This window comes from Anser brachyrhynchus, assembly GCF_964034855.1.
Source record: "Anser brachyrhynchus genome assembly, chromosome: 2".
NCBI classification, from domain to species: Eukaryota; Metazoa; Chordata; class Aves; order Anseriformes; family Anatidae; genus Anser; species Anser brachyrhynchus.
The window spans coordinates 44,857,167-44,884,899 of record NC_137695.1 but is presented as its reverse complement, the minus strand read 5'-3'; the positions used below and the strand labels follow the sequence as shown (position 1 = coordinate 44,884,899).

The 27,733-nt window shown below is 37.3% G+C and overlaps 1 protein-coding gene across 5 annotated transcripts in view; it reads right to left on the bottom strand.

Moving 5' to 3' along the window:
* The window catches only part of ANO10 (anoctamin 10), a 119,356-nt gene that overhangs the window by 10,918 nt on the left and 80,705 nt on the right, over positions 1 to 27,733 (bottom strand). For 2 of the 5 annotated variants that reach the window (XM_080582698.1, XM_080582699.1), the window contains one exon: positions 3,961 to 4,037. The exons of 2 other annotated variants lie outside the window; for them this stretch is intronic. In XM_080582698.1, the coding sequence (XP_080438824.1) occupies positions 3,961 to 4,037 (77 nt within the window). Of the gene's footprint in view, positions 1 to 3,960; positions 4,038 to 15,142; positions 15,330 to 27,733 lie in introns of those variants that run through there. One more of the 5 variants, XM_080582702.1, reaches the window with a different exon arrangement.

Genomic DNA, 27,733 nt, shown 5'->3' with positions numbered 1-27,733 from the left:
TGAAGGACACATGGCTGTGCTGAGACCCATGTCAGATGATATTAGAGAAATCAGACAAGTCAGCAGTATAAACAGAAAACATTAAAATATACTTGAAGTATAAACCATGTGTTCAGAAATACAGTTTGCACACTAAGTGCTGGGCAAATATGTAGCCAAAGCAATCACTCTTTTTAAGGTGTTATTTTTAAACAAGGAATTTGCCTCTCAGTTTAATCTGCCATATCAGCATGAAAAGGGAGTTTAAAGAAACTATTCGGTATTTAAATTATTTGGACAAGGTCTACTCTCAGTTTTGCCTAAGAGCTGGATAGGATCTCTTCCAAGATCAGGAAGAGAAAGGATCTGCCAGGTCACCCAATTTATTTTGCTCCCTTGCTCTAGCTACTTGTCCTGCCCATATCATTTCCAGCAACATTTTCATTCTTGTATTTCTCTTCAAAGACAAGCTTTCTTCTTGCGGGATCTCTGCTATTACCTATTCACAGCCCAGTAAAAAATCGTCAATGTTAAGCTGGAAACCAATTGCTAATTACAATAGTTTTATTATTACTATGAGGAAATCAGTTCCACAAATTTAGAGTGTATCAAAGGTCCCTCTGCCAGTACTTTCAGAATATCACAACTGACAAAATTAATTTTTGTATCAAAGATACCAGGCAAGTGCCCTGTCTGCCAATCAACCCATCCCTTGGAAACAAGGAAAAAGAGGCAACTTGTTTTCCATTAATTAAACACCAGGCTAAGCATAAGCACTGATCAGTTATAGGCACTGACTCATGTTTAAAAACGTATTTATGTCAATACCTATCTGTCTAGATAAAGGCCATATATGTACCCAGATAAGGTCAATTACTTGAATTTGTTATGGTAGGTTTATGGCATGACCTGGCTCAGGAAGTTCTTGAGCTGAGCACAGGCAGAGGACTAGAAAATATTATAGGGAAATAAAAACATTTGCCCTGCTCCTCACTCTACCCTAGGCACCTGCTTATTGCCACTTTGGGGCCTGGCCTAGAGAAACTCTTCATCTCACAACCCATATGCAGACACACACACATACACACAGGACACACATGGCTTGCCAACCTTTCCATTTTCATTTAAGATGCCCAATTGGTTATGAACCATTACTCTCAGAGAATTGCATTAGATTGCCTGGCAAGCATGTATGAGAGTCCGAATAAGCTCTGAAATAGCTTATAGACAGTTTGAAAATTAAGTAAAAGATGTTGATTTGGTAGTTTATAACTCTGCATTTCTTTCAAATAACAGAAGTTACAACAGTTGACATGGTCCTAAATTACAGATATCACAATATTTATAAAATTACATTGCTAACCTGTAGTAATTTTAAACAACCTAGCAAAAGATAGAGTTCTCATTTACTTCAGAATTTCACTTTCCACGCTTCCTAAGTTACGAGTGGACAAAACCCTTTTCCTTTTTTTCCCCACCAAAGCAGTGGGAAGCAAGCCTGTTTGCTACAGGTTGGTTACTTTCTGTTCAGAAGCAATGTAGTGCTCTGCTGGAAAAGCTTGCAGTTTTCACTACAACAACAACGTTCCCCTGTGAGTTACCTCAGCGTGCCAACATGCAGTACTGCAATGCCCTAGATACTCTTTCTCCATAGTCCCTTTTTCAGAGCTATCGGTATTGTTATTAGAGACCCTGACAAAATTTGTGCCTTTCTGTTAGTAATTGCTTTGCAAAGATCTATTAAATGATTCTGCAATAAAGAGATATGGAAATTTAAAGATATATAATAGCTACTACTTCCAGGTTGAAGAGTTTGGGAATTTAAGCAGCTTTGTAACATGAAGATAAACAACGATCTGTAGATATGCTGAATTATAGGGATTTAAGGGATATAGCGCTATATCCCTTGCTGATTCCCTGTCCTGTTTTCTGCTGTCCTAATTGCACCCTCTTCCTTTGATTTTTACTTCTTTAAACTGAGAATTACTCACGTCTGCATCTAAATCCAACGGCAGGTAAGGGCCAAGCTCACAGGCAGAACTGCCCCCTCCTCTCGCTCCCACCCTGCTTTTGAGGAGCAGTGGGAAGGAGAGGAGGAACAAATGAGCACAGCCCCACTTCGCTGCTCTGAGGGGCTGGATAAAGCCACGAGACAAACCGAAGCCAAGGAAATAGATGTGCTGGGCAGATACGTACTGCTTGAGTCCAGCCTCTGTTCCAGAGCGACCTGCTCTTGCTTCAGAAGAAATCAGAGCAAATGGTGCCAGCTTCAGCATGCACCGAGGGATTAACTATTGTGATTCATGTTCAATTGCCACACTAATTTAATTCTATCTGACCTCGAGGCTTTGCTTGGAAATGTTTCTTATACATTGTAAAGTGCTTTAATGGGTATCCTGGGTTACCAGTACCATCACATGCTTATTTCTCAATTTCGACCTGTCGCAACAACAAATATATTCTCTAGCATGCAGCCACAAATATCTAAAATGTGTCTTCAACACATTAGTTGTAATACATTACAAGTGTGTCCTATTGCTATAGAAACACTGTACAACATTACCACTTCTGAGAATATGTACTCTATCTTATAAATTTTATAAGACGACCTATATAAAATAGGTTGCTACATCTGTCAAACAAATCAGATTTTGAAAACACTCCAGTATGTGCTGTCAAAGGACTCTAAATAAACGTTTAAGGCATCATATGATTTTTGCATCACTGAAGTGAGTTAATATTATCCACTGAGTCACTTAGTTAATTCACTGTGAATTTATGTGATAGTGTAAGATGGGTGGTGAGCACACATTTCCACAGATCCTTCAGGGCAAATCAAAAAAGCAAGCTGAGACAGGACAAATAATTACAAAATATTAACAAGCTGGAGAAATCCATTTTCTGCACTTTGAGCTTGATGATATGTCAGTGCTCATGTGCTTATGTTTCCTTTTTGGTACAGAGTGAAAATTCCATATTCCACATAGGATCAACAGAATTGCAAAATGTATGGCAGTCAGTTGCATCCTTTCCAAAAAAAAATAATAATGCACAGTTGTAGTGAAAGATTTCTTCAAGAATCCATTGCATAGACCTCTCATATACCACAGAGCACATAATTTTCCTTAGTAATAGGAAATAACAGTAATTATTACTGGTTTAAGGGACTATATCAAAAGAAAAGAGGATATCCATTAAAAGAAATGGAATTACAGGCTGTGGTTTACAACATACCACAACGAGAATGCATCTACAAAAAGGAACTCAACAGCATCTGCACACACAGATCTCATTCTCTGTTTTCCTGTACACTGTCTATATGTGCACATCAACACATACTAAAAGAAAACGAGGAGAAAGCATACATGCAAAGATAGAAGCAAATAGAGAAGACTTTAACAATGCTAGGTCCACACCTATGAGCAGTTTCAGTAAAATGTTTCTGTGTAAAAGGGCGTTCTCAACAATATTAATGGGATATTAAATACAATGTTCTCAACAATATTAATTTAGACAAAAACAAAATTTAAAAAAATACTACTAATAGTTTCAAAAAATACATACAAATAGGCTGAACAAGGAGAAAAACTGTCAGAAAAAGGGAATTTATCATATATGGAATGGATCATTCTGCTCCTCTCCTTACCAGTAATAAACAAACAAAAAAAACCCAAGCACTCAACACGAAACGGAGAAATGGGAAATTATAAAATTAAGCTTATCCCAGAGGAATACATGGCCTCTTATTTTTAGTGCTCTGACACTCAAGGAAATTTGGAAACAAACCTGCTAACAATCTTTTTTTCTAGACTAAAGGAAAATTAATTTGCAAATCTTCCTAGAATAGTCTATTTTTTTCTACCTATAATATCACATGTAACTGTACAACCTGAATTTTTTTTGCAACTATTTGCACATCATTTGAACTCATGCCACTGTTTTATTGACATTTACTGTTTGAATTGTTTTACTGATACTTACAATGTGAATAACAAGGACTTTGTCTGAATTCTTGCGCAACTTTCTACAGCATCCCTTCCACAGGCAGTCCACTCAGGCTTGTGTTAGAAAAACAAGTGGTTAAGAGTCTCAATACTCATGTAATTCCTTACTCAGGCAGGCATGACTGCGCAAAATGAAATTTATAAAACGAAATGCATGGGAGAAAATGAACTGTCAAATCTTTTCAATATTAGAAACTGAGTGTAGGGGTTTGAGCTGAAGGGAGACATACTCATTATTGATAAATTAAAAGGGAGGCATCCAGTAAAAAATGACAAATAAAATTGAAGACTTAACACAAAAATAAATTAGGCACAGGCCTGATAAATACAAAATGAACCAAAGTCTCTTTAAACAGATGTAACTTTGGTCAGGACAGCCAACCTGTGGGGCAATACGAACAATTTTTAAGGAGCGGCACAGTCATACACAACGATTTACTTCTGATCTCACCTCAGGACTTTGTGTTCTTATTGAAACGCTACACTAAAAATTAATGCCACATTCATATAATTGCATTGCAACTACAGGCTAATTACCTTTCAGTAGTACAAACCTCTCTGTAATTTCTGTGTATACTTAACAGATTTCTTTTTACTTCCATTTCCAACACCTGCGGTAGCGTTCCCTTTTTAAGGAATAGCCTAAGATTATTGAGTAAGCAATTTCAGTCTCTGTCTGTACTGTCCTTGTCACAAGATATTAGAATATTATGTGTCACAGCCTGTCAGAAAAGAGAGATTAGATTTGGGAGAATAAGAGAAATAGAAAAAAAATATGATACATTTTGCTGGAAAATGATGATTTAAAATCTAATTTGGGTCAGGTTTTTAATTTTTGGGGGGAGCATAATTTGTGTTTTCAATCTTATTTACAGGGAGACAACTACAGAGATCAATAACAGACTGTTGGTTTTCTATTATTGTCTTCCCAAGTCAATAACAACTTTTACTCTGGTAATTTTATTGCAAATTTTGCCTTTTTAAATGTACTAGTATACCCACTGGGTCTCTAACAATACCTCAAAACATAACATTTCTCTTTTCTTGCTAAGAACAAAAATAAGCTTTTATTTATTACTGAAAAAAAAAATAATCAGGTATTCTGTACAAGTTTCCTAACAGAAAACTGTAAGAGAGCAACAGAAAACTTGCTAGATTTATGTATGATGATTGTTTCTTTTCCTTCTCCAGCTGCAAGACTTAAGTATAAGGCATGCAAGAAACAAAACGTGCAGTTTCCAGTTTTTCTGTTCTTTTTCTGCTAGTATGTGCTTGTACTCTTTTACTTCTCAAGAATGCAGAAGCCACCTTTGGCCCAGCAAAGCAGCAGTAGCTCAGGCCTTCTCCTGGCCCAGACAAGGACAATTAACACTACCTATAACGGATGACAAGACTCTTCCTTTGGAAGTCGATGAGTTAACAGACAAGCGAAATAGGGATGCTGCTAACATCACAACTTCCCTTCATACGTTCCATGCTAACTGCTCCATGCTCCTCATTCTTCTTGTGCATCTTTAACTCCAGGTTAAAGGGTATTTTTTAACAGTGGTTCCATATAACTGAACAGGCTAAAACTTCTTCGGTAAGCACCCCAGGCACTCAAGCTTGTGGACTGATGCAACCTTATCAACTTCTGATCAAAGAAAAGTATCCCACTGAAACTGCCGTCTGCTGAACTTGCTTCTTGACTTTACACTGATCTTCCTGTGACATGGGAATAAGCACAATGCTGGAAAAACAATGCAAATAACACCTTAACTAAATGTTCTCTCAAGGAATCTGCAGGAGTTCCACTAAAAAGAAGTCTTTGGCCTGAGTGAATCTCTTCTTGATTTCTGCTCATCAGTGAAAAAATGGAAAAGACAAGAAAAGCCAACTCTGAATTGAACATCCCTATGAATGGTCTTGTGTGAGATTTCTGTAAGACAAACTGGAGCTTTCACAGTGGGTTTAGAAATAATCTTGTTTTGGAACCAGATATGCAAATTCTCCTGATTGATGAGATAAGCCTAATACTTACTAATTGATACAGAAAGTAAGCAACTGCTCCCATTAATAGTTATTCCAAAGTTTTAACTGGGTTTGCTACAGTTCCTTACACATCTCTTGGAAACAAGAGGAACGATTGCTCCCAGAGAAGAAAATGTATGAACTAATTAATGGTTTGGTCTGATAATTTCAACATCACCAAGATAAAAACAAGTAAGGGAAACTCTGGGCGTGCCCCACTTGCAGAAGAAAGGTGTCTTCTTACCGCATGTGAGCATAAGTTACCCACAATTTCTCAACTTGGCAGATCAGCTAAATTCTAGGTTTGCTCAACAGTACTTCTTCCACCAACCCGAACCCATCTACCTTTTATTTCATTAAGATTTCACCTCACTGCTAGTTATCAAATGTCAGCTAAGACCAAGCCTTTTTCAAGAGACAGACTGATTATTTGATGGCATCTATAAGAAAAAACAGGAAGGACAAGGAGTTGCAAGAAGCTCATCTATTTAGCAAATTTACCTCTCCTTTCATTTATATATGGCCAGGAGTGTTCTATCTTTAAAAAATAAAAACAAAAAACAAAACATGTAAACAAATTCAGCTTAAGACAATGCTAAAAAGAAACCTTATCCTTCTATCCTTTCAGGGAAATGGGCTTCCATATTTTTTCCATTTATTTAAAACAATATTTCACAGACTTGGTATCCAGTTCTAACAGAGGCTCAAGAATTAAAGCAATCTCAAAAAATAAAATAAAATAAACACATCTATAACTGAGATAAAAAACAGGGCAACTAAACTCTAAACTTTAGATTCTCCAAATTCTTGTTAGGAAAGCAAACCTTTCTTTCCCAATCCATTTCATAGGAAATGTAGCCACGAACAGTGCACATTACACCTATTATTGGTTGAATGACCTAGCAAACTACGGAGGAGCATAATGCTTTGAAACAATTTCTCAGGTTTGCTTGCTGTCAACAGAAACAAATAAAAGATCACATATTGCCTGAACTTATAAAACATTCTATTCATTTCCAGTCCTGCTTTTCCATTTAATGTATTTTACTGAAACTTTAAAATACAATAAAGCTTTAAAAAGAGTCTGTATTTCTTTTGTCAGATATTTTCCTCCTGGCTTCTCTAAGCCATTTTATATGAGCTGGCATCTCAAAAGGCATGCTTTGGTATGCAGAGACTAACAGTACCACTGAACCTTCCTGACAGCCTGCCTCCCAGAAACAAGCAGACAATATCTCACCAAAAGCCCTGCTCTGAGCACTGCTCCCTTTTGCATATCAGCTACCTATCACGACATGCTATGCTACCTGTAATTCATATAATTGCACAGCAGAGAAAAACAACACTGAGAGGTACACACAAAAAGACATACTCTTTTGTTTAAGCACACAATTATTTATACAATGGTATGACGCTTTCTGTTTACATAAATGAATTTGCTTTTCACAAAATTTTTCTCTAAGTGCTGAAGACTTCAGCCTTACTTAACAAAGTAAACACAGAACAGCAACATAATACTCCTTCCTTAACAGAACAACATCAAGTCTGATACTACATGCAATGATGCAGATATATGCCTGTCTGTAGAAAACTATAGTACACCTCATGACTTAAAAAGCTTCCCAGCAGAATGTTACATTGATTTGACAAAAATAAAACATCAAACACTTCAGTTTGACACGTTTCAGGAAGAGAAAGTTAAGGGAACTCCATTGACATCTACTTTCTAAAGCACCTCAGAATACGTTTTAGTGCTTTATAATCTGTTTAAAACAGAACATCCTTTCCTCTGTATGAATAATCAAAAATGGCCACTTTCAGATTGGAAAAATACATTTACTGCTGCTTGTGCAGCATAGCATACAGCGAATTAACTACACACTAGGCAATAAGAATCTAAAATATTCTCCGTGCTAACTGAGAAGGATGCTGTGTACTAATTAAACACTGACATGCTCTTTGACCCCAGCCATCTTCCTTTGAACACAAAGCCTCCCGTACTACCAAGTGTCAAGTCTTGCTGCTTTTCCACAGAAGCATGAGACTTGAAATACAGCAGAAATACTGCATTCATGATGCACTACAGGACAATGAGAAAAAGGACATGCGGTTATTTGTATGTTGGCAGTTACAGACATTCAGGTTAAAAAATATCCTTCATAAACACACACATCATTTGCTCCAGTTAACGTACTTCCTCTTTTGCTTCACACTGAAATAAACTCATATTAGTGCTACTCTAACCTTCTTTTATTCATTTGTCTTTGTTTAATCACTTCACACTTCCATCACTTGATAGTTCAGCTGTTGTTTCAGCGAGATGGCCTACGACAGATTTGCTGGCAGTCTGAACTACGTGTAGGTTCTGTTCAGAATGGCATTTTCCCCAGTCCTGTTCCAGGAACAAATCTGATTTAAAGAGGAAATGCAACCGTAATGAATGTATTTTATAGATCCATTTCGAGTACATTATGATGCATCATCCTACTCTTGAGTTTCTCAATTTTCTAAATATTTGCCTTCCCCTCAGGTTTGTTCTTAATATTTTCTTAACATTGTGCACACAACAAATCTCACCTTCCAAGAGGGCTAATACCAGCTATGCAGTTTTGCACTGAGGATGCATATTCGTAACAAGAAACACAGCACAAATACTTTTTAGCTCATCCAGCCCCCTTAGAGTTTACGATGCCCTCTCCCCTCATGCTAGACTAAAACAGACTTCGAAGAAGGTAGATGGTAAATCTGCATTCTGACAAAACATTTCTGACACTCCAATAATTAATGGTTTTCTCCCTTTGATGCCCATCCATATGATCATTCACATTGCCACTGACTCAAAGCAGTCTCCTCCCACATATTCACAGTGGATTAGGAGTTAGATTTGAGTCTTTCAGCAGGACTGCCACAAACAGCTTTGCTTCTGGGTGTTTCTTAAGTGGAAGAGTGTGGTAACACAGCAGCAAACACTAGGGTTACTTTTCAGACGTCAGGACTACAGAATTTTCTGAGGGTGACACTGTAATGAACACTGATGTGTCTACCTGTGTAAGTACGGACATGTAGCTCTTTGCAAATTGTGATCACTTGTTATCCAGTTAGTCGCCTTTGTGATAGGCTTATATTGAGTATAATTACCTTGAGTAACCAAAACATCCAAAAGAAAAAAAAAAAAAAATCTTGAGCCCAAGCACTCCAAGCACTTGTGCATCCATCTGGACAAGCAAACACCACCACACAAAACGATGCGCTTTGAATTGACAGGATGCATTGCTACAGAATAAACATTAAGTAATTCTTCTTTAAAGCTCAAGATAGACTCTGAATTTCAGTCATGGCCAACTGTCTCCTAAAATATGCAGCTTTCACAGTGACAGTATGTCTCCCCAAAGTTACCTGGATCAGATGTTTAAAGGGCAGGGGCCGTGGCGAGACCATGAAGTAACTTCCCAGCTAGCAGCCAATTGTAACAAAAGTTATCAATTTGCAGAAGCCTGAAGGATATTAAATACCTTCTCATTTTTGAAAATTAGTTACTTGGTAGGAAGGGAAATCCAAATCAGCACCCTGTCATTGAGAACACAATCGTAACACAACTTCTGCTACGCAGTAAGGGACTGCCAGGTGTTTAATCAAGCTGTATGCACAGCTGTACATAGGCTCATGAAAGACAGAACATAAATCCTGAGGAAATTGGGCTTCATTAGCTCTGCTAAAGCAGACTGTGGTAACACGAGTACATGAAACTGAAGTTTACTGTATAAGAAATCGGGCCAATCTCCTTCACAGCATCTGCCCCCATGCACACTTGAGAAAAATACTTTCATTCCCTTCCCTGGTTATAACCTGCGTTTATCGGAGAGCTCTGTTATTTTCACTAGTCTCTTAGCACACAGGTATTGAATTTTCAGATTTCTTTCTAGATTTATCTGATTTATTTGACTGTAAGGCTATATGCAAAATAATTTTTCTCCCTTTTTGTCTCTAAAAAAAAGTTATTGCTCTATCTGAGAGCAAGCAAGGTAAAAAAATAAGTTTAGAACATTAAAAAAATTAAAGCAAGCACACGACAGAAGGAAACTGTCAACAGCAACAACAGAAATCAGAGTAACTACAGCTCACTGCTTTGATAAACTTGAGAACACTCACAGTTTATAGAAATTTAGCTCTCCAAGGAGCCAGGAGAATAATATCTGCCATGGCAACCAAACAGAGCAGTCTTCTGGCACCTCCTGAATGAGCATTTAGGAGGAGATTAATTCAATACTCCGAATGATGAAAGGGCTCTTGAGATCCATAACTGTCTCCCACAAATTACCCTTATTGTACAACTGGATGTTTAGAACAGATTGCACATTATCTATATTGAACTAGAGCTTTCACAGCAAATTTATACGAAATAGATTAAGCCCACATGATGTGTCACACTATTTTCACCCACTCTTTTCGGTGCATTTACAAAAATGAGTATTTTATTAAATGGATCGCTGCGGTTTTGCAGGATTTATTTTTAAGCTTATTTATATTTAGAAGCTATTGTAAACCTTTTTACTATACAACTTTGAAATTTCTGAAAACATGTAAAAGCATAAAAAGCTACAAAAAATAATTTACAGTATAGTATATACATAGACAGCAGAAAGACTGCCACATAAGTAAGCATTGTCTTTTTTTATGCATTTCATGTTTCACATACATAGTAAATTCAAGTGATGGCAAACCTCAGTAAATAATTTTGCATCTTCCTATTCAAATCATTCATTTTTTTCAGCAAATGCAGCACCCGATGAGCACCAGACAGCTCACTGAGGACAAGTAGCTTTTAGAGAACGTTTCAGAAGAGAATATTAAACATCTAGCTGCTTCATCACGATCTAAATTACTATGGAATTTAGCCTCCCAGGACTAAAGTAATTTAGTATTTTGTTTACTGATTTCCTTATACTACAAACAATCACACTGTATGACTTACAAAATGGAAGAAATGTGTAATAAAAGAAGATTTGTAGTGTACAAACTATTTCAGCATAAAAGATCTAGTCAGCTAGTTTTAGGAATGCAAAAGCATGCATTGTCTCTTCTGAGACCACTATAATAAGTTCTTCTCCACGGTTGTTGTTCTAGCAACATTGAAGACATAGTACTTCACTTACTATATTAATACCTTGCCAGTTCTTTGCAGATATGAGTAATACCCAGATTGCATTGACTGCCACAGAAGAGATACACCTGAAAATTAGTGTTAACCAGTCTGACCTTCAAGATTAAAGATAATAAATATAATTGATTTTGTTTTGTATTTGGCCACTAGATTACTCGATGCAACAGTAAGAGGCTCCTGGCTGAATACAGAAAGCCTCTTCTCCTAGTCTCTAGTAAATTCTTATAAAGAGATGGTATATTATTTAGTAAGTATTGCTAACTACTATTCAGAAACATTTAAGATTTCACACAATGAATAAAATATTAAATTTACAAAGTAAAAAGTCTAAAAACCAGGGGAAACTAAAATAAAATTAGTATATATAATTTTTAAAGCAGCCTTGAAATGAAAGGTGAACTCTTCAAGAATTTCCAAAGGCCACACATAATTTTTAGTGACATACAGTGGAAGTCAGACACTTAATCTGCTAGACCACTTCTGAAAATTAGTTTGGGTTTTTGATTTCATTATCGTATATTATTTCTGCAAAATCCCTATCTTCAGAACTCAGAATATGTTAGGGCGTCAACATAGAAACAAAAATTAGTGAGTACAATTACAATTCTGAAGATCCAAGTTATGTAGAACTACCATTTATTTGCAAATGAGGTGATTCTTAATTTACACTGCTTAAGTGTAGACTGTACTCTAGAAGGAACTGTGTATCATGAATAGCAAACAGCATGTAAATCAAGGAGCAACAGTCAGGCTCTAAGCAGGAAGGATTTGCTTAGCCATGAAACAGCAAAAATAAAAACAAATTTAGGTAAAGCAGCCTCACTCACTATCAGCTAACTTATCACAGATGGAGGTAGGAATAAAAATAAAATCATACTGCAACCCTAAATAAGGATCCAGGACACAAGGGGCAGAACTGTGATTTGGCAAGTTCCCTTCAGTTTACTATTTCTCACTTGAGTCTCACTTTAAAATGACTATATCCCATTACAAGCCTTCAGTCCCCATTTTTGTTTTGATAATTAAGACTGTTTAAGTGTTAGAAGGTCTTTCAAAGCATCACAGGAAAAAAAAACAAAAAAAAACCAACTAAACAACTGTGGGTTAGATCTCCTGGGAGGACAAGGCTCTTGAATCCAATGGAGTTAGGCTCATTGCAGCTGAAGACTTTTGTTCTTCTCAACTTGTAAAAAGTAATGAAGTAATGAAGTGAAACAGATTTGTGCATTTCTTTAGGCTCAATGGGAACGCTACACAGGTTTTAATACCTGTATTTTAGAAAACAATTGAGGCTTTCAAAATTATTACAATGATAGCTCTCAGAGATGTATATCTGATGATTAATAAACCTCCCAAACAAAACAATCTTTTCTGTATAAAGAGAATTAAATAGGTTACAATTTCAAGTTAATATTTCCATGGAATTAGAAACTGTAATTTGAAAAATATGTCTCAAAGGATTTGCAAAAGTGCTTACATTATTTAGTAAACCATTTCTTCCCAATTCAACTGCCGCAAGATCATTATTTTCCAAATCTACCATTCACTTTACAAACAAGCTAGACAACCTCCAAAATGTGTTAAGAATTTTAATGTGCACATTCATGAAATAAAACGCCTAAATAAAGAGCAAAGAATCGTTCACAAACTTGCAACCTGTCCCAATGACAAATTGCTTTGTCCCCCCATCAGTTGAATCTTTTCTCCCTGAATCTTTATGCCTGCATTCATCCCTCCTTCTCTTACAAAGCGAAGGGAAGGGAAAAAACACAAATGTCATTGTTAAAATATTTCTAGTTTGTCTCTTTGATTTTACAATATTTCTCTCTGACTTACTATTCCTTTGCATGAAACTAACTTCTTCTGACTTCCAGAATTTTTGTAATCAAGTCCTCCTCATCCACTTGCTCCACTATGGCATGGAGAAGCTAACTCTTCTCACCCCTTTACCAAGGAAATGCTATCTTTGCTAGCTTGCTTTTCCCTGAGAAATCATTGTTCTTTCATGTCGTCACACAGGCATGAATAGCTCTCCATGAACATCTGTAAAGTACATGGGAAAAAAAAATCACTTCTGATGTATAAAGGACATTGCATAAAACCATGATCAGGCATTAGTGAGTCATCATGATCATATCTTCCGGGGGGACTGAGAGCTATTCATTAGAACTAACGGTGATTAGATGTGTTGAAATACCTGTTATTTTTTCTCCACACCCTCCAGAGCCTAATTTTTGCTCTAATATTGTACTTTAATGTAATAAGTGTTAGATAATCCTAGCTATAGATATCACTACTTGTCTTCTATAGTAGTCACAGTGAGAAATTAGACACACAGCGCGAACTGCAACATATTTAGAATAGTGTTGGGTAGGGTACGTACTTTGTAGGAGTGAGTTCTTCTCGTGACCAAGCGAAGATGTATTGAGAGTTACACAGCACATCAGGAAAGTTCTATAGCACCAGGTATTGTGAATGACAGCAAAATCTACATTTAGTAAGATGTTCTCCGAAGCCAACCTTGTCACTTAAGCACCTTTCTTGTCCTTAGGATGACAGCTGATTGTTGCCTTGGAAACAAAGCCTGCTCTCTACCCTGTTCATTTAAGGGGATTCAGTCAATTTGAAGACAAAATTCCAATTGCTAATTTTCTACCTGCCACGGGTACAAAAGTTCTTAAGATTAGAGCTGAAGGAGTTTGCTTGTAATAGCTGTTCTCTATTTTGCCAGTTTCATTCTTCCGACAAGAGTGTACCTCTATTTTTTTCCCACTGCTCTTTCTCAAACTCCATCATTCTCGCGTGCTCCTCTGCAGGAAATTCAATTCCTTACTTCCTTTCTGTGTAAGAAGGTGTTTATGATAACAGAAGAAGCAAACCCAAAAGTGAAAATGGAAAGATCTTAGGCATAAACAAACAAATATGCGGATACAAATAATTCTGGTCCTAGCATTCTGTAAACTGAACCAAGATATTTCTAAATAAAACAAACAGGATGAGGAAAAAAACCACCAGCTATGCTCTATTTTAATGCACACAGTTTGTGTGTGTGTGTTTGTTTAGATAAAGTGCATGCAAAAAAAAACGAGGAGTACCGCCTGAAGAGACATTCCATTCAGTTATTTCAGTCAGGCCACATTGTTTAAATACGACTTAATGAAAGACACAAGCAGACGCTATAAAGCAGGATCTTTGATAGGGATGATACTCACATTTTCTGAAGCTCAAATTCAGCCTTGTGTTAATACGCCCCATTATTCAACCTTAATTAAATTTTGACAGATCTCATTTTGTCCTTTATTTGCTCAAAATATAAAAGCTCTCATTTTCAAGCAGGATTTATATTATGGACCAAGCTCTTAGCCAATGTCTCTCTGTGAAGATACTCATACTTTACCCTCAGGGAGACTTGTCTCCAGATTCTCCGTGTACAGTTAACAGAGAGGAGGTAGGTTCCGGCACAGATAGCTTGTAACTCAAAGTTAGGTTCCTGTTCTGAATTTTCTTTCAGAGGAAACTTTTTCTACTTATCTTCTTCAAGTAGCAGGAGCCTAGCATACCTAAAGCAAATTCTCCCAGTATGCCTATATGATATTCTGTGCAGATACAGCACTGAGGATTTTTGCTTTCACTAGAGACTGTACTTCTGTTTACTTTTAATTATATTAGCTACCGTATCAAAATGCTAGTGCTATGCAAATATTTCCAAGTAGTTATAACGGTTTTACACTGTTAAAATAAATTTTCTTCTTCACAAGCAAGAGGCTCCTGAATCGTATACCGATCCGCTGACCTCAACAATTTAGGGTGTATGGTAAATATCTGTACACATGGATACAGCAGGCATCGGGATTGTCCTTAGATGGTACAGAAAAGCTGTTCTTTGTCCAACAGCCAAAGCAGCTAACAACTTTACCCTACAAAAGTGCAAGAATTTTTTTTATCCAGTAGCATGCATCTTCTCAAAGCAATACAAGTATCAAGCTCATTGCATTTGTGCAATGATGCTTTTATTATTTTTGAGCCATCTTTGGAAAATAAGATTGGACTGCTTCACACAGTTTACAGATTCACAATGTTCAAGTTATTTTTCTTTTCCCTTTTAATAGTGACAAGGCACAACCACATAGCATTCATCATCCATCCAGGCTTCAGAGACTGTGGTTTCCATTCAGCTGTAAAAAAAATTAAAAAAAGAAAAAAGAAAGAAAACACAAAACACTGGCTTGTCCCTCTTACAACTGCATTCTCTACTCTCAGCCACTGAAATTAAACCAGACTCTACAACAATATTCCAGGGCTTAATCTATCCAAATATAACAAAAAAAATTTCTCATGACCAACCTAGCCTTTCTAATCAAACTGCAGAACTTGTATCTCAGAGCCACATGAAACTGAAGGTTATTTTACAAGCAGTGGAACAGCCCGTACAGATAAAGCTGTGTTTCCACATCAGCTTTTGCAGTACCAAGCCCATAGGCTGCATATATACTCAAAGGGGGGAGCAAAACAAAAACCAACCCACAAATATTAAAGAAAGCCTGAAATTATAAATAATAATTGAATAAAACAGCTGCAGAATGATTCAGTATCACAATTACTATCGAAATGGTTACTGACAGGTTAAGTCAGTATTACAAAAAAACAGTAATAACGGGCATAAGGTTATGTACACAGCCATATGCACACGCAGGTGGACAAGGACACGCATACATACAGAGGAGTCAGCACATGAGAAAAATAAAGATGCACTTCAAACAGAAACAAGAGAATTCAGTTAACACTTCAGCAGATGATGGCAGGAATTGCTCATTAATTTTTCTACTGGGAAGACACTGAAACTGCTTGATTTTGGTATCAATGCAAAATTAAAAATCAAATGAAGGCATGTCTTAGAAGCATGCCATATGCAGCTACCTTTCGTGTCACTCCTCCACCTCCCTCCACTTAGAATTTCAGGTTTGAACATTCAATTTTGTTTTCATGAGGCTTTCTTTCCACATCAGAACATTCTGTTCTCATTGAAATGAAGGCCTTGAGAACAGAGTATTTTGAGAGCTACAACCAAAATGTGTGTATAATGAGTGTAAATACAATTTAATCTAGTTGAGAGGCCCGAACATTTTATTGAAATACTGAATATTTTGATGAGTGAACAGTACAATTCAGAATAGATTCTTTTATTCCACAGTTCTTTGTTTGTGTCCTAATAAAATCAATATAAACAAACTGCCTAGTGGATGGAGCAAGGCTAGCATGGGTACTTAAATGACTTTTTTCAGACCGTTTCTTTCCCTGGATTAATTCCGTTGTCACTGTGTGTAGAGCTGTGGACCACTCATAGTGGCAAATAAATGGATGTTTTCAAAACACTCGCTCTATAGGGACTTTAAAAATTCCTAACAACCGATTAGAGCTCAGGGTGAACTGCAACAAGGCAAAGAGTACATTTATTATATCGGGGTCATGAAACTCACTGTGCTATAGCCTAACAATGTCTTTCCCATGGAGGTCATAAACATTAAGTAAAACAAAGAAATGCAAAACTGAAAACATCAATAGAGTCTACACACAAAATGAACAAAGACAAACACCCTTTCAGAATAAAGCACGCTGCACAAAATAAGAAGAAAAATTGGTACAAAAGTTGACAGATTAGGAAGGGGAGGAGACCATTTTTAAACCAAACAATCTCCAAAAACTACATTTATTTATAGTCAGGGACTCTTTTTGTCAGATAAAGGTAAGTCTGGCTGCAGATTGGACAGAACTAGAAGATGGACTTAAATCGTTTGGCCCTTGTTTACCTACAAACTGAATACCAAGGACACAATATTTTCCTTCAACTGGTTCTTTAACTTATATTGCATGGATTTTGCTGTCGATACACTTGACACCCATAATGTGATATGGCTGTCCTTAAGTCCCAGCTGGAGAAGGAACAACCAGCTCCCCCTTTCTGTATCAATAAGGAGCCAGCAAGACCCACAACTCTGAAGATGCAAAGAATTCGGGTGCGTTGTAAGATGAACGTAGACTACACACCTTGAAAAACAACCCATTACTTACTACAACAGGTAAATAATTACTCTTCTTTAATTAACTGTCCATAGAGGCCCCTCTCTCAGTGACTACCCATCAGTTATCACGTGCACTGGAGGTGTGCATGAAATGTTATATTTAGGCAGAACAGGGGCTGCAGGCTGGTTTCACGGGGCAATCTTCCTAGACATGGGAAGTCAGAACAGATTTGTGTATTTTCCTCGAGGAAAACACTCAGTTTGCACCACACTAACAAAGCAAGAAGGAGTCACAAACTGGTAAATGAGATCCTAGCAACAGTAAGGCGACAACCTGTAAGTTTCGTGGCACTAATGCAGGAAAATGGGCTGCTTTCCTACGGCCAAATGTTCCTTCACAGAGGTAATGGAAAGCTGTGCTTGCTGCAGGACGAGCCAACAGGCTGACCCAGCAGAAAGCGCTTTTCACAGGAAGTTAGTGGTTAACAGGAGACTGCCAACGGGCAGAATTTCCTACATTTCACTTAGCAAGTCAGGCTCCATAAAATTTTGTTCTTTGTTTCGTGGACAAGAAGGTTGTGAACTGAATCTCCCCCACTTCTGAAAGACATTTTGAGAAGACGCCAAGAGATGAAAGAGAGCACTCCTTGCACATCTGAATCAGACCTTTCCAGTAACTCAAGGAGAAGAGAACACCTTGTAGAGCTATCATCTGTTACTTGTTAGAGTTACTGGATACAGTGATTTCAACCATTTAACTTCTAATATAAATTAAATCTGGCACATTGTGAAGAAGGTGCTACTGCTATCTGACCAAAGAATGAGAGTCATGCTCTTACTGCTACCATTAAAACGTGCTACTCCGAGTGGAAAAAGGTTCATTATTAAACACCTTTTGATCTTGCTCTTAAACCATGATGAATTAAAAAGGCCTCCATAGATTTTCTCCAGCTTAATTTTTTTCCCCCTAGAGAAATATCTATACTTCTCTTTGCAAGAGAAGTCCAGTTAAATCTTCAGAAGATTTTACTAGCAATATCAAAAAAGCTAACAAAAGCTGAGCTACAATTCTCTTTTCCAAATTAAAAGCAAAGAAATGCTTAACTGGTCTGTATGTGAATAATGAATGGGTCCCTCTAGCTGGGCCTAAAACCTCCCCACCATTTCAAACAGTATTGAATATATATATTGAAAAATATATTTAAATGTATATACCTCTGCAATACAAGGTATCTAAGCTGCTCTTTTAAACTGATATTCACTTAGTCAAAGGAAAATTCAATTAATTTCTTATCTGATTTTGTTCTTCCACGTCATTCTATTTCTGCTGAATGTAGTCGTATGTACATCTCCTGCAAAACTGCTGCTACTAGCGTAGAAATAATTTCGATGCACATTTCTGAAGTGTGCTCTCCGTTTCTCTGCTGGCTTCAGGCGAGCGGTGGCTCGTTCTGGAAGAACAGCCAGTGACCCCGAGCACGAGGGAGCCCTTATGTAATGTGCTTATACACCTTACGTAACTTCCATATACTGTGACAGCCAAGTGATCTCCGGGATATTTGACGAGCCGACAGCTCTTCATTTCCAGCTCTCATTACCTGGCTTTTAAGGAGATATTCAGAAGAAAAAAAACTACCAACAACCCCTGACCTCCCTTGATTACATACACTAATGGCATTGCACCGACTAACAGCTGAAACAGATGAGTCCTCTGCTGTTCAGACATTTTCATGTATATCCCCTCCAAATAAAGCCAACATTAGAAAACCACAAGTTATGTTTCCTGACTGGTATCAATGCAAAAAACGAGACACTTTGCTCTTAAGAAAGTTCCATTTGTCTTTTCTAGAGTAATTGTACAGTACACAATGCTTACTTTTTTTCATCGTGTTTGCTTATAATTATTTACAGCTTGCAGAAAACATAATTTGTAAAAATATTTATTTTAAAAAAACTCAAAATGTGAATTACTTGAAATCACACTTTCTGGTTAGCAAAAGCACACTCCTAGCACACTGACGTAACAAAACGTCCTCCTTTTGCACCAGTATTATTATATTTACACTGACATATTACAAAAAGTATTGAGTAATATTGTATTTGTAAGTATAATACAACTAGCATTTTCCTTAAGTGTCAGCTGTAAGCAAGTAGAAGCACTATCTTAATCTTGCCATTTAAGTTGGGGCCTTAATTGTGAGATTACCACTCTTTAAAACCGTCAACAAAACCACAACACAGAATTTGAATTTAGAAAGTAGCATTTAACTGTAGCATGCCTAGAAACACTGGACAGAGGACATAAAATAATTTGGCCTAAAAAAAACTAAGAGGCTTTGGGCATTAAAACAGACTCTCAAATGTTTATCTTAGTGCAACAGTTCTGCCCTCAGAGCTACCCACTACGATTAATGTTTTCTGGAAAACATGATGCACACAATACATGAGTAAACAGATGGTAACTTTTAAATGCATCTACTCCAGGGAAAAGTGGCTGCTTGTAATTAGCTGAACTTTTCAAAAATTGCCTATTGTGACTATAAAGATGCCTTTAAGAAAATAAAGGCATGCAGTAGTTACCAAGGAAAGATGTAACAATTCCTATGCAGAAAGCATGGGCTGCAGAAATTCAGCTATAGATTACAGAAGTGCTGCCACAACTCCATAATGAAGATGTCCCCTTGAAACCCAAGGAATCACAAACTGAAGAAAGATTCAACCACTCAGGATTTGAGTGCATTGGTCATAAAACAAAGACCTGACTCTTCTACACATAACTGCCTAAAAAAGACAATATAGCCAATAATGGAATAATTATTTTAAATTTATATTTATAAATCAATTTATATTTTAGATGTAAAATACATTTTTATATGAGCAACAGGTGAAAATACCTAAATGTATTAAGTAACATAAACCTATTCGTCATCAATACAATACTTCCTTCCACTATAAAGTCACCAGAGTTTGGAAGGTGGTCTAAGTGCTTCAGTCCCATGTGATAAACCTAACTTTAGGTTGTGTTTTTTGTTTGTTTGTTTTTTATTTGTTATGCTGTGTTACAATGCATCTGCATACTTCAAAGACAAAACAGGCCATGAGATCAATCACCATCAACTCCTGCATATGTCATCTAACGATAACTATCAAAATGAAAGTTCTCAGACTTCTCATTTTTTTGGCAGATTGATTAAACAATGCTCCACCAGAAAAGAAAAAGAGAGACCAAAGTACACTCAGGGCAACAGCCCTGTGGTGGAAAGAAACAGTAGGAATAGTGATTCATGCAGCATGCCATAGCGGAAGATCGAAAGCTAAAAGAACATTGCCAATTTTTATTTTCCCAAATCTAGTCATCTGTCTGGCTCCCGCACTGTTATTAGAAAGGTAACCTTGCTTCCAAGAAAGATTTGAGCCACTTCACATTATTTGGCCATTTATGCATAGGAAAAAAAAAAGGGAATTATCTAAAACCTTGAAGCACAAGTTTTGAGTATACTCATTGTCTTAAAGTAAATTTGCAAGTATCATTAACAAGTTAAAAGTAAATCAGGCAGTCATATTTTCCACAAAGCTCATAAAATAAAATTATGGAAACTCGAATTCACAGATTCCAGAAGCCAAAAGGATCTCAATCATAATTCAGTCAAACACCTCCTCTCATATATAAAAGCTAAAGATTTTTTCTACCAAACCTGATTAAAATACGTTGACTGGGAAAAAAAAATTAAAAAATAATTTAAAAAAAAATCAACCCATGTCCTTCATACCAAGAATAATGAATTGTAGCTCTTCTTGACAAAAGGACATTGTGGATCCTAAAGCTAAAAATGGTTCAAACAGAGAAAGAACATCAAGGAATAGAAGACCACTAAAGAATACAAAGAAATTGCACCTGGCTTAGAAATCAGAGCTGAAAAAAATCACTAGGAAGTAGGAGAATTTTAGGAGGATGCACAACACCCACTTGCCATGTTTTCCTGCTCTTTCCTAGACATTTTTTTGTGGCCGCTGGTAGATATTGCATGCCATATTTGATAAACGTTTCTTTTCCCCCTAATACAGCTGTTCCTGATAGGCTCAGTATCAGGATATCAGTATCAGGCAGGCAATTTCTAATTACAGCCATTGGGCCGCAGTATATTTTATCAAAAACGTTGAACCCCAAGCCAAAACCCAAATACAGTATGTTATTCAGCTGTGGGACCTGAGTGGCTCCTAGGAGACTGTAATTCGACTAAGAGTCAGTCACCTGCACTGCCTGCCAGGTGGGTGTCTCCAGTAAGACACTTCAAGAGCCAGAGGCTTGCAAAACCTGAAAGCTCCTGCAATGCAGTCTTTTTCTGTCTAGCATTGGAGAAGGAAGAGCAACAGTTCCACCCATCCTCAACTGGATGAAAGGATGAGGCAGAGGAAAGTTAATGTTCTACGATAATTCATTGCTAACACTGAAAGGGTTCAAAGAAGGAAATAAAAAATGTCATCCTGATGGACATCACCAGTGCAGAGCAGTAGCTGCAAAGCTAACTGCACAAACTATCACTGCGTATGTGTCAGGGATTCAGGCCATACAAGACTGGGTCCAGCCCAGGACGGTCAGCAGCCTGTTCTTCACAAAAAACACACTCCTTACCAGATTGAATCTCAAACCATAGTTGCAGCAGAAACTATCAGGAAAGAGTGCTGGGTCTAAATTCAGGAGGGGACAGACTTAAACGTCTCCAGAACAGGTCTCCTCCCTACTATGCAACACAGTCCTTGACTGTACTGAGGGATGTTGACACCTCTTGTGAATTAAGAGAAAATGTTCTGTATCTGAGTACTTGACACTGTTTCCTTCTTGTTTACTTGTGTGTGTGTGTATATGCATATATATGTGTGTGATTATAAAAAAAGCTGCAGTCTACCATTTAAATACAGCATCTCTTTAACTTGCATGCTTAGGCCAGCAACACAGACTGCAAAATGGCAAAAATACAGAATGAACTGTGTGAACAAGTGCTAATCTTTATCTTGTCACCTGAAAGTCACCCCTCCCAATGTATTTTCAACTACATCAACTCTTTAAGGGCTGGGGGAAAAAACAGAATTAGATATTAGAAAGTGAGAGAAGCAATGGTCCATGATACCACCTTTATAAAGTACTCCATGGTGAAAGTTTGAAAAATATCTGTATAAGAACTACTCTAACATAAAAAAAAATGTGCTACTAAGTCTTATGTACAGTGTATTATTTATGGACATTGTGCAATTTAAACAAAATTTATGCATATAAAACACAATGTTACTCCTTCTATGCTATTCAGACAAGAAATTGCATATCATTTCAGAAAAAAAAAATTACCATAAAATATATAGCAAAGACGTGCCTATTTGGCATGCCTGTAAGCCACCCCAGTGACATGGTAGATACAGAACAGAGTGCTATTCTTCATGCAACAGGGAGTATGAGTATTCAAGGCACCATGAGCAGGCATTGAGACTTCCTACATTCAAAATGAATAAAAACCCAGAGGCTGGATAGGCAACATGTATCATGTTTGAAACTTGTTCTTAGAATTGCCGTGATCAGTCTGTGCAAACACTCTGTCAGGGAGCAAGTGTCATCACTAGCAACACATGGACATCAACACACCCCCCCTTCTTTTTTTTGTCTCTTTCAGGAATTCTGTGTACTGCTTTTTGATCTCCAGGGGGTCTCAGAAAGAGTTTTCCCTGTAGACAGGATGACAGTGAAGCCACCTTAAAAAAAATAGAGAGTTGATTTTCTTTTTACTGGGGGTGTGAAGCAGTTTTTGCAACCAATACTCCTTTGTTTGTTTAAAAATCACCTCAAATTCTTTTAAGTATCATAAAGAGAATTTCAGTACCAAATCACGGTAAGTATAATCTTTTGGGATTCTTTTCTTTTGAAGTGATTTTGACAAGATGAGATTTCGTTTTGTCTCTTGCTCTGTTACTTCACCTTCTTAGCAATAGGTGCAGCAATTATTCAAAAGTCTGCAACTGCAGACACACGAATGTCCTTTTGAAAGCTGGTTAACAGAGTTCCTGAAATCGACTCTGGCCATGCGTTTCACTCTCATTTGTATGGGAAGTGAAACAGTCTCTCCCCTTGTATTCAAACCAGTTCATATATAATTGGGATCCCCCATGGGTTCTGAAACCCTGAAAGCCTGATGTAACTGCAGCATTGTACTGGTAGGAACAACTTTAACCTAGTTTTATCCTATCCCCTTACTCCAGGTTTCTTTGTTGAGATCACTCCTTGTCAATGATCCAGGATGTCAGGCAAAAAGCGAGGACTAAACTAACTGATGTTCATTCCAGCACCAGGCTCCAGATCAGGACTTGAGAAAACTAAAACCAGTTACCTTTCCAGGGTGACTTAGCTGTTACAGAAACATAACTGAATGGATAGTTTCACCCTGGAACAGTCACAGAGAACAAACGGATTGCTGGAAAAGGAAATTACACCAGCATCCCAGTAGGGGTACTGTTTGCTTCTTTTGCCTTTGAGAGCGTGCAAAGGTATCAGTTACCATCAGATTATACACATATTTATTTAAGTTTGTACTGATACAGTTGACTCTCAATGGTCACATATTCAAACGTTTAATTCATCTATAAACCAGGCAGACACAGTGTCATCTCACTGTCAGTTGGAAAGTCACAAATGGGGACACAAAGCCTTCTCTCTCAAATTATGGGCTTTTTTTTTTTTTGAAGGATTTTGCTAACACTTTTACATTAAATGGAATTTCCAAAGAAAGGACCAGAATTAAGGAATTCATGTTTAAAATACACTGGCACAACTATGTGTGAAGACAGCTTGTTCTCCTATAGGGTGCAAGTCTCCCTATGTTTAAAAAAATGTGTTATGATAATATAATGAATCTTGCATTACATTTGTATTATATCCCTGCAGCTACCAACTGCATGCAAATGGCATATTATGACATGCTTGGAGGCATTCTGACTATTCACGGGGGAGAAACTGCATTTGCAAAGCTAAATTAATAAGTTTGGGCTCTTAAAAAAATGCAACAGTAAACAACAATTATTAGCAATGGTTCTATTTTAACATCATCTGTGAGTTATGTCTGATTATACAAACCTGTAAACCAGTATAGCCTTAAAAAAATTGCGGCCACACATTTTTGCTGGAAAAAGTGAGACTTCATTAAAAACAGTAATGCTTCTCCCCCAAAAAATATAATTTTATTTTTGGGGGGTTAAAACATAAAGTGGGTGTTTTATTTCATCTCGTTCTGTTTTAACTTAAATTCATCATCTGAGCTCAAGTTTCACCGGGCTTTCTGACTGGCTGTCTTGCACATCTTTGACTAGTTGAATGAACTGTTTTCATCTCTGCTATTTTGTCTCTTCTGACTGCCTGCAGGCTTGTGTTTGCTCAGCATTGCCAGCAAGCACAAAATAAGCTTCTGCTTTTAGTATCAGCAGTGTTTTGAGGGTAGTCCTGAAGCTACGTATCATCCTTTTTGAGCCCTCTAATTCTAGTAATTACAACACTGAATGAGTTCCCATTTTGCAAGATAAATAAGCAAGATGTTAAGCAGTAACAACTCATGCTCTCTCAGTGTTAAGTAGTAAAAAAAGGATCTTCTCCTCCTCCTCCCACAAAAAAAAAAAAAAAAAAAAACATTTCTGAGGCTCACTGCCGGTTCAAGTAGCTATGTTGACCCATCACAGTCACATTCGGAGACGTATGACATGGAAGTGGAAAAGCTCTGCGAGAACAGCAGCTTGCAGTGGTACAAGCAGCAGCAAAGATGCTGCCCAATGCAGAAGAGCCTTAAGTTAGAAGCATTTCTGTTTTGTTCTGAGCTACAGAAGGTTGTTCTCAGGGAACTAAGAACTCCAACAGGACAGTGGCCAGATGGGCCAGCAGACTTACGCTTGGTGTATACTCAACGCGATTAGTGCTAGCAGGGTGGACACAGGTGAACAGATGGACACACTTCTTCAGAGCGGGTGCTGAAAGACTTCACTTAGCAGAAGGAAAAGGTATTCCTGTTAAAAGACACTGGCCACTGAGTGCTAGAACACCTTGAGGAAGGAAACTAGAGCACAGGGATGACAGGTCTTTTATAGATTGGCTCCCCTTGGAGGTAAAGAGGGAACTGGGAAGGGATGCACGGTACAACAACAACAAAAACCTCCACACCTGCACTTCTGCTCAAGCTTAATCACAGTTTGTCTTTTTTCCCGTACAGTTATTCTGATGAAGTGAACTCTTTCACTAATATTTATTTCTACTTTTATTGTTGCTATCCGTGCTATGTTTATTTTGATGAGATAGTGAACGAGATGCTGTAAAGAAAAGCATCTTTATCTAATTCAGAAAATTCAGACTTTCAATGCAAAAGAACCATTACAAAAACTTTTTTTTTTTAAATATCAATAAGCTTTTGTTTTCAGAATACTGATTCTGTCTAGGTAGCTGCACTTTGTGAAGAGATACACCATTCCTCACTATTTAAAACTTTCATTTTCCTGAAAAACAATAATAAAACCTGTTGGAGTTCTCTCAGTATTTCATGCTCAGAATATAATTGCATGAATAATTATTTTTCCTCAATTTGTTTCTGATTTGGTTTGCCTGGGTCTAGTTTCAGTGTAGAATGAAGTTATTTCTTCTAATGTTTGTCTTTGTCAGCAGACAGCAATATTGGGAAGATCTCATAGTACCTGAAAACATTACTGTAATCTAGCCCACAAAATACAAGATATGCTGTTTTATGTGTGGTTTACTTGTGTTTCTGGAACTTGGTCTTTTGTAAGGACAGATTGCTGACACATCTCCAACCATGAGGTTGGACCCTTTTGTCTATTCATCAAGCTGTGTCCAGAAACCAGAATGCTTATCCACGTAGCTTTTAATGTCACTAGAACACTGCCCTGAAAAGCTGCAGTGTCGTCACACTAGTTTTACAGCGCTGGGATTCACCTACACACATGGTCATTCCTGAACCACATGAGAATTAGCTGAGCGTTCCCTTGCTGCTTGCAGGCACACCTATATTTGGTCTCTCTTCCTTAAAACAGGATTTAGACCAAGCAACACAGCATGCTTCTGCACTTGCAAGAAATAGTTGTGACAGAGACGAGTACAGCAATGAAGCAAAGGGAAAAGAGTTTTAAGCACCTCACCCCACTTTAGAGTTAGCTACTTCCTTATGACGGATTATGATGCTCACCAAAGGGCCCATCATCCCAGCAGCAGACAGTACCCATTTCTAGTTGCCCAGCACCCAGGCTTCCTTCCAGGTGACAAAAAAAATAAGACAGAACTTTAGGTATTGTGAACAGCATTGCTTCTGCTCTTTTTCCAACAATCTTTCACCATGTGCTCCTTAATCCTCTGTTCATGTGCTCCCATTAACTTTATTTACTGCCCCCCGCCCCAAAAAAAAAGACAAAAAAAAATAAAAGTCTAACAAGTCTTGCCCTGAAGGACAAAAGGGAAATCTGAAACAAAGTCCACAGATGTAAAACATTCCCCAGTTCGGATTCAGAAAAGTTAAAGTGTTTTGTCTTAAGTTAAAAATATGATACATTGAGTGTATCATATTTCCAAAAGAGATCAAATTATTACAACCTATTCAACAGTCCACTCCCTTTCAACAGTCTCAACACAAACTACATAAAGAAATACTTAAAAGAAGCATTTCAGAACTTCCTAAAACCCCTTCTTACCTAAAGTTTGAGAACTTCAAAATGGTAGACACTCATTCCAATACAAAATGTTGTGGGGTTTTTTGTTTGGTTGTTTTTTTTTTTAATTGTGGCATTTTTCACGAATACTTGCACTGCCTAAACTTAAGGATCCCAAACATAATCAATACAACTGTTCAAAGTAGCTGTGTTAAGAGATTTTCTCTCTACACACTACATATGGAGCTTAATCTATTTCAGCATCTTAGAGATTTACAGTCTGATACTGTTAATACCCTTCTAATAGCTACATCCCAAGACAGTGGTATTCTAACACTTCCAAGAAATACACATCACTTTTAACACAATGGTATGCATGTCTGGATAGCATTAAAAGAGGGATGTAATTCACACTTACATAAAAGTATGTGAGCTAGTTTCTTTGTAACATGATGCCACAAAACACCTGCCCCGGACATTTGCCCCATACCTGTTCTTTTAAACAGCTTTTTCTATTTTTTTGTTGTTTGTTGCTGGTTTTTGCTTGAAAGAAAGACTTACGCTTTAGATTACCTTGATGACTCTCGGTAACAAGAGGAAGAACCTGAACATGTGCTTCCAAAATAAATGGTTCAGTACCTTTTTGCACTGCCCACGAATTACTTTCAAAGGCAGGATTTTTGTACTGAAATTCAGGCAACAGAAGAAAAGCCCAAATCTTCACATTTCTATGAAATACATAACAGTTATCAATTACAGGAAATGTAAAAAGGTGATGGTAGATACTCGTGTTTGAAGTACCTACCAAGGCACTTAAAAATGAGTCAATGCTCTTCCTGAATCCTGCAAGAGGACTGAAAGTATTAGAAGAGAATTGGCAA